Source organism: Hippichthys cyanospilos, chromosome 6 (assembly GCF_059441005.1).
Source record: "Hippichthys cyanospilos isolate Australia breed blue-spotted pipefish chromosome 6, RoL_Hcya_1.0, whole genome shotgun sequence".
NCBI classification, from domain to species: domain Eukaryota; kingdom Metazoa; phylum Chordata; class Actinopteri; order Syngnathiformes; family Syngnathidae; genus Hippichthys; species Hippichthys cyanospilos.
The window spans coordinates 17,779,851-17,787,913 of NC_142374.1; the positions used below are offsets into that span (position 1 = coordinate 17,779,851).

At 38.0% G+C, this 8,063-nt stretch overlaps 1 protein-coding gene across 1 annotated transcript in view; it reads right to left on the reverse strand.

Moving 5' to 3' along the window:
• roraa (RAR-related orphan receptor A, paralog a) overlaps nt 1–7,082 on the reverse strand; it is a 255,755-nt gene extending 248,673 nt beyond the window's left edge. Inside the window, exon 1 of the mRNA XM_088416240.1 lies at nt 6,403–7,082. Coding sequence (XP_088272366.1) covers nt 6,403–6,556 — 154 coding nt within the window. The 5' untranslated portion in view covers nt 6,557–7,082. The remainder of the gene's footprint in view (nt 1–6,402) is intronic.
• Nucleotides 7,083–8,063: the final 981 nt, after the last annotated feature.

Here is an 8,063-nt window from a genome sequence, read left to right on the forward strand (position 1 = left end):
AAAAAAAGTATATGTGGCTAACGGTTCACTTTGTTGAAATGTGTGTTTACGATTCTCCCCCATTTAAAAACTATAAAAATCTATCATTTTGATCAAGGCAATGGTCTATTTCATTAAGGATGTCAGAGATAATAAAGCATGTTGTTGAGGGGAAAGAAGCGCTTGGGAGCTGAGGCGCAGTCACTCATTCGTAAAACATAATATAATCAAGCAATAAAAATTGACCGAAACAGCATCCTGTATCAAAAACATCTCCTTTAACGATCCAATTTGTCATGTATTACGATGGTATTTTAACATGCAGGATGTAACATCAGCACGAGCGTGATTTTAATGTGACAATGTGCTTGTTCGTCTTAATAAAACGCTCTTTGTTTATAGTATTATAAATTATATAAAGACAACAGAAAAAATAAATAGAATTGTGTTTTGGGTGGTATTAAAAAAGTAATTAAGCGCACTCTGCAATAAGGCCTAACTGATATGCATTTTTTTTATTCCAATGCCAATGCTCATTTTTGGAAGAAAAAAAAAATACCAATTATAAATTAATTGTCAGATTAATCAAAATGTAGAATGGTCAACGTTTGTATTGTATATTTTCAAATGAACTGGTTATCCTCGTGATTTATTGTATAGTTAAGGATACAATGTTACAGCATCGATTTAGGTATGATAAATAACTACATCAGTGTTATTTATAAAAACTGTTGTAAATGGATAGGGAACACAAAGTTAAAATAATCTGCAAATATTGGCCCATTTAATCAGAGCCAGTTTGCTCATCTAAACATCCATTAGCAGCACTCTTTGCAGACATAAGATATCAAATATAATGCATGTACATTCACAAAAACATGCAGGGTTTGTTTAATGGAGATTCCAAATTGCTTAGGGTTAGGGATCGGCATAAACTTTCGGCATGGCTCCAACCTAAGTGTGTATAAGCAGCTAAATGGATGGATGGATGGATGGATGGATGGATGGATGGATGGATGGATGGATGGATACTGGTTTGGGCTGTTGGGTCATTGAATAGGCAAAAATGTCATTCGAATATTTTCAAAATAAAAGCAACCGTTTGAAAATTGTGATTCAATGCAATGATAATTGGGCTGCTGTAAGGACTACAGAAATGTGATAACATTAACTGTCAAGAGGCTAATCAGAGCATTTAGATGATTTTACGTCTCTCAATGAAAAATAGAATCTCAAAAATACTTATCGATTATTTCAATTACCAATTAGTTGTAGATTCGTTTATATTGTTGCACTTCTACATTTGATTTGGTTACACAGTTGCAAAAATGTTATAGTATGATGTAGTTGAGTTGTAAATCAAAAAGTTAGACTTTTTAAAAAAGTATGTATAAAAGTAATCTGCTCGGCATTTTAATCCAGGCTGAGCATATTAACTTGAATTTGCTGATGTGCCTAATAAAGTGTCTCGTGAGAGAGAGAAAAGCCATGCAAATTAATCTTAAAACGTCATGAAGGCAAAATAGCAAACACAGACAAGACTTCTAAATTTGTGCCCTCAAACAGACACAGAAGAGAACAGAGAGCGCTTCACATGTAGAAGGGAAAAAAAGAAGGATGAATCCGAGCACATTTCATTCTGATGTTGCGTCGGAACTCACATCCTCCTTAGATAAGCACTCCTCCGCTCAAATGCAAATTGACCTTTGAAATCTATAAGACGAGAATACCTTCTTTTCCTCCACAGGAGCGGTGCCAAAGTCTAAACTGGGACCAGATGTCAGTGCCCACACAGCGAGCAGAGAAAAACACATTTTGTCAGGTGAGCTAACAGATGTGTGCGGGCTTGTTTCACGAATCGATCTTTAAAAAGTAACAAGTGTGCGATACAAGAAATCATAATCAAATTGGATATATTGTCGCCTTATAAATGAAAATACAGGAGAGCTAACGCATTGACTTTGACATGTCACCAAATGAAGTGCAGTCCGGTTAAGTGGCGTGAAAACTCCAAATGCAGCTACGAGCTCTTTGACATTCTCAGAAAAAAAAATATCTTTTTTTTTTTTTTTTTTAATGACTTTTGCATGGCTGCACTGCGTCCACTGAGAAGCGGGGGACAACAAAATAAACGCCGCCACAGTGAAAGCTGAGATCTCTCATTTCGCATTCCAAAAATAAAACTGCTGGATGAAAGTCTGGCAATACGTCCGTTAACAGGAGGTGATTTCATTTTCAATCAGCCACTAAGCTGTAATGTCAGGTTTGATTTGTTTTCTGCAAGCAAATCACTTAAGACTACTTGTAAAAACCTCTGAAATATTAATATGAACTACAAGCTGGTGTTAAGCACAGAACACATTGATTGATTCAATTAAGAGTGTGTCGAGGGATTTTTACGGTTGCATTACATCAGTAATATTGTTGTGGTAACTAAATGGAGCTGTAGGGATATCTAAAGTGTTTAAAGCAAATTATACGCAATAGTGGCGGCAAACGTCTTTTTTGACAAACTCTCCTCACACTCTGCCCACTTTTAACCCTTTTCAGCCATTTGAGGCATGTGAAATGTCTTTTTAAGTATATACCGCAGGCTGTTGAAAAATGAATAGCAAATGGCCCCCGGGCCACAGTTTGGACACCTCTGCTTTAACCTGCATGAGAAAATAGCATGCGTCACAAGAGCTCACTTCAGCCGCCACCAATTAACTCCAGTTGTGCAATTTGTGCCCCCCTCCCCTAAATTTAATGTATAATTCCAAACAAAACTCCCCATTAAAGTGTGATAAAAACATTTAAGGCAGTAAGAAACTAAGGTCAAGAAATGCATTATCGTTTATCAAAGTTACATAGAGCTTCTTTAAAATTTTCAGATTTAATGACGTTAGGAAGAACTTTATAAATGTCAACAGCATTTACATGTTACTTTTAAAAATCCCTCTACTGCTAATCAATGTGTTGCGGTCTATTTCATTTCCCAGTACTCATATGGGAAAAAATGGTTTTGAAACTCAATGTGTTTCAACAAGTGACCTGGAATATTTCTTAGTTTATTATATATCAAATACATCGGACATTGGTGAATTGATGGCTAAGAATTCTTTTAATTGCCTTGAACTATTAACTAGCATGAATGGTTGTTTGTCTCAGTGTGCCCTGCAATTGGATGGCAACCAGTTCAGAGTCTACCCCCACCTACTGCCTGAAGTCAGCTGGTATAGGCATCAGCAAGCCTGCTTGTGAAGATAAGCGGCTCTAGAAAATGGATGGATGAATGGACTTTAACTTGCATGTAAAGAAGTACTCTCTGATACTACAACACCGATACCCTTACACACTATGTCACACTATTGTCCTCCTTGACGTTTACAGTCAAACTAGGATTACAAAAAAAAGAGAGACTTACACAATGCACATTTAAGCAAACATATAGCTTCATATTACAAAAGTCAATTGCTTCTCACTTCATGTTAATATGTAATGCAAAATAGGCTAAGGTTGCTGCAGCAACCATGAAAAGACAAAAAAAAAAAAATCAACACAAATGTCGCAGCGACATATACAGAAAATAAGATAACATGGCCATATCTTCCGTCTGGACTGACAACAAGCTATATCTTGCAGCTTCGCTTATGCTGTATCTTTTCTACACATCTTTGCATGTTATCTGCATGGCTGTACCACACTGCTTCCCTGGAGGCTAAAATGCACAGCAGAATTGGCATATACTATAGACCTCAAGGGCAAGTGGAATTGGAATATTCACCCTACATTCAAAAAAAAAAATCGACTTTATTTATAAATCATTTACAAACGTAACTGTGTGCTGTAGATAATGAAGACTGAACATAAAATTAAATTAACATAGTTAACTCCGCTACTAGCAAAATGAAGATGATATAAAAAGTGTTGAATAATTTTGGTAATTCGATATACTACAGGAAAAAATTTGCATCAAATATCAAGTATTTGGATAAAATAAAAGAGCACATTTGAGTCAGCGTGGGTTGTTAAAAAGTGATCAGTAGTAACAGTGATTTTGTCAGGCTGTCAACATCAAAGTGTGCAGTCATTTCTATAAATCACGCCAGCCTATATGGTGCACTCAAGTGCTGCTAGCTAGAGGCTAATCTAAGATAGACACCACTACAGTAGATCCTCAGTTTCTGTATGGCACTGTAATAATCAAGTTAGTCCATCATTATTTAGTGAAACTCGCATCATGTTCAATAAGAGTTTTGAAAAATAGCTTATTAAACTGAAATACATTTTTGGCTAAATTGCAAGACGTAATGGCACCAAATTCTGAGAGAGCATCCAAAATAATTCATAACTAATGTGCTGACGATGTGTTATTCATGCACAATAAATGTGTAGAGTACAATACATTATAAAATACGAGATTTGGTGCCATTATGAACAAATTAAAATTTACCTTTGGGTTTACTCAGAATAATGTACTCTCTTCTAAGTGGGAAATTTTACTTCGAAATTTTACTCTTTATAGACGCGACCAAATGCATCAAATGCATTCCACATCAAAGAAAAAAAAGAAAGGTGACACCAGGGAGCTGAAATTCCACCCAGATGGTGATAACATATCAAAGCCCAACATGGCACACCACTTTGTTATCACGCATTGGCTAAAATACTGCGAGAATGATGTGGAAGAAAATGACCCAAATATATGATCAAAATACTGCACAGGGGTTAAGTATCGTCTCTCGGTATCGGTGCCTTCTAATTGTAATGATTTTAAATCTTAGCTCAATCACAAACATTGTACTGCGAATGAACATTTCTTCAGCATGACTGCTTCCAAATCCAAACAAGGTATCTTTTTCAAACTTATGTGTGCTCAATAATTCACCATTTAAGAAACTATCGATTTGGTGGCGGTGACACAACAACAACAACAGCTTGCCATTACTGCGATCTCATTTGCAGACAGCCACTTAAAGATCCTTTGAGATGAGCTACGAATCAATTGTCTACTCTTTCCACTAAATCTTCAAACTTGAAGCTGTGTAGCATTAAAAAACAACTTGATGTGATTGAACGGAATGCTCATTCAACTGCTCTGAGTGCAAAACAATCAATCCGGAAGATCTATCGCAATCTATTACACATAAGAGTTGGCATGGCAAATTTAGAAAAAGCAGAAAAAGTTCTCCTAGCCAAGTGACTTTTCTCCTATACGTCAAAGTGAACAGCAGGACGACTCATTCAAAGAAGGAGGGGTTAACATGCGTGTGCTTTTTTTCTCCTTTCTCCCTACTCAGCATTACATAACAGGCAAGAGGCGTTCTTCTTCCCTGTCGTTCCTTCTTTTTCCCAGACACTATTTAATCGTGTGCATAAAATAGGGTGGTGTGTGTTGGGGGGGTGAATGTGGGTCAGCAGGTTAGGAGACTCTCTAAGTCAGACTCGTGAAGAGAAGGAGAAAGAAAGAAAAAAAAATCAATCCAGGCTTCCCGACTACCTGCCTTTGCCCTGCTATTACATAAGAGCACTCAGCCTGTGCCAAACCACAAGTCACACACTTTTTTTTCACTCCTTCGGTGCTGTGTAAATACTGGAGGGGTGATTTTTATTTCGCCAAACATCAGCACCAAAAGTGCTCGTAAAGTGGCGAGAAAAGAAAAGATCCGTAACGATCAAGTGATGATTTCTAACCCTCGGCTTGTGCGCCTGTGTTTATGGCTAAACCTGTTACATAACCAGCTCACATTCCACATTCCCCATATCACACTCTAAATATACACGGCAGGAAGACGAGGGAGCGCGCGCATGTATACAAAACACCTTGGAAGGAATAAATTGTCACTTCATTACATTCAATTGTGTCACGTATAGACCGTAAAAAATCTTTTGAACTTGGACTAGCCGTGGAATACTGTACAAAGGGGGGTGTGGTTAAACTGTCTGTACTGTACAATGCCGATACATCCAAACCACGGAATTAACGCAAACACACACACTTTTTTTAAGGCTGGTTAGTGGAAGGTTTTGCACGCCGAGCACCGTGCGTAAAAGACAACCAAATCCAGCTGCCGGCCGTTTTTTTTTTTTTTTTTTTTTGCGCAGCGATATCACACACTCGAGTTCAATCACAACCCACGTCCAAGCTCGATCGATAAACCGGTCCACAGTTTGCAAACTTTTGACACCCTGCTTAGATCGCATTTGCGTTTAGGAGAATCAAAACGTAATTGGTTTAACACGTGACATTTCGCATCAGATGTGACTTGAGCTGTCATGAATGAACGCGTTAGGAAGAAATAATAAACCGCTGCGCCCTCTCCAATGCAAGCGGCTCCATGCTGATACACAGTGCAGTTATTTCACCGGAGCTATTTAATTCATTTGGAAGTTTCACGGCCGACGAAAACGCTCGCCACATTTCTCTACAGCTTCACTTACCTCGATTGGTGCTCGAGCAGGTCTGCCTTCGAACCGGGGCTGGATGGTCCGCTTTCCGGAGCGTCTCCAGGCTTACCGGGGTTTCCCTGACCGGGGTAGCCGGCTCCGAGGCGCTGTTTGCCGGGTCGCTCGCTGGATCAGGCGGGGATTCCATGTCGGATGCGGTGGTTCGCTGCCTAACTGCGGCGTGTACTTCAAACTATTCTCTCTTTTTTTATTTACTCCGCTCCACCAAGCCACAGCGATGTAATTTGGAGTAGAAGTCACAAAATGAGAAATGCGAGCGTGTGTGGAGGTGGGTGTGCGGGTGTGATTGTCCACTGGTAGCGCTAGTGAGCGCAAAGCAAACTCTCTCTCAAAAAAAAAAAAAAGAGGGAGAGGTTGTCAACAGAAGGAGGAATACACAAGGCCTTTGCAAGTTATTCACGCGCTGTACTTTAAAACGCTAATGGCACCTTGTTATTATCTTTACGCGTCACTCAAACTTCTTTTCACTCATGCGTCGTTTTTCAGAGATGAAAAAGGTTATGCCATTGTGCCACCCACAGCTGTATTCCTATCGGTTCGAAATTATTTAGAACACACAGCGGGGTCGAAAGTCATTTCAAATACCTTTGAAATTAAAGAGATTTTTAGTTTGGAGTCATGTACACGAAAGATTATTCAATGGTGGCGGTTGACAGCAGCTTGACAGAAGACACATGGTGTCGTAAATAACTGCCGTCAAGCGTCGCCGCGGCAACCGGCATGCTCAGTGCAGTTTGTTGCTACGGTTCAATCCAGCGTGCCGCCTCATGTGATCACGAGGCCTACACGCCCATTTAAGCACACACGTGGACTGTCATGCTTCTTTTTGCCCCCCTTCGGGCACTTTTGACTATCTTTCAGTATTTGTTCTGTACTCAAAAATTTGTTGCTTTCCAGGAAATTAAAAAATATCCCAAAACTCCCCAAATCTTCAAGCATAAAATTCCACCACTACGCCCATTTTTACTCTGCACAAAATCAAATAACTGTATTTTAGACATTTTCAATTAAGAAAAATTATAAATTGAATATTTGTGCACTTTTTATGTAAAACAGTGTAAATCATCAGTAGTTTTTTTTTTAAGGATCATGCAAATGTTGATATTTGGCAGGAGAAAAATATGGCAGGATATTTGGCAGGAAAAAAATCCGACAAATCATAACTGTTGATTCATTTAAAAGGATAGATAATTAATAAACTACGGATTTTTTTTCAAATATACAGTATATTATGAAATAAACAACTTTACTAAATACAAGGGCTTGATTGACTGATTTTTTTAAGATCATGCCAATTCTGATATTTGCGGGACAAAATTTCAGATAATTTATTAATCAGTTGATCAATTTAAAAGTATAGATAATCAATTAACAAGGGGTAAAAAGTATGTTTTTTGAATGAAACAGCTTACTTTTAGCTCCATTAATATTCACATGTTGAACACTTGACTGTTTTACAATAACTTTTTGTTTTGTTTTGTTGTGTTTTGTTTTTGCAATTGTTTAACCTAAATGGAATTTGTGAGAAAAGATGTGCAAAAATTGGCAAATGGTTTGTTTATGTATTTGATTATTTCATTTTTGGATGTGTAATGTTTCAGTGACATTACCATTGTCTAAGTGGTAACAAGTTC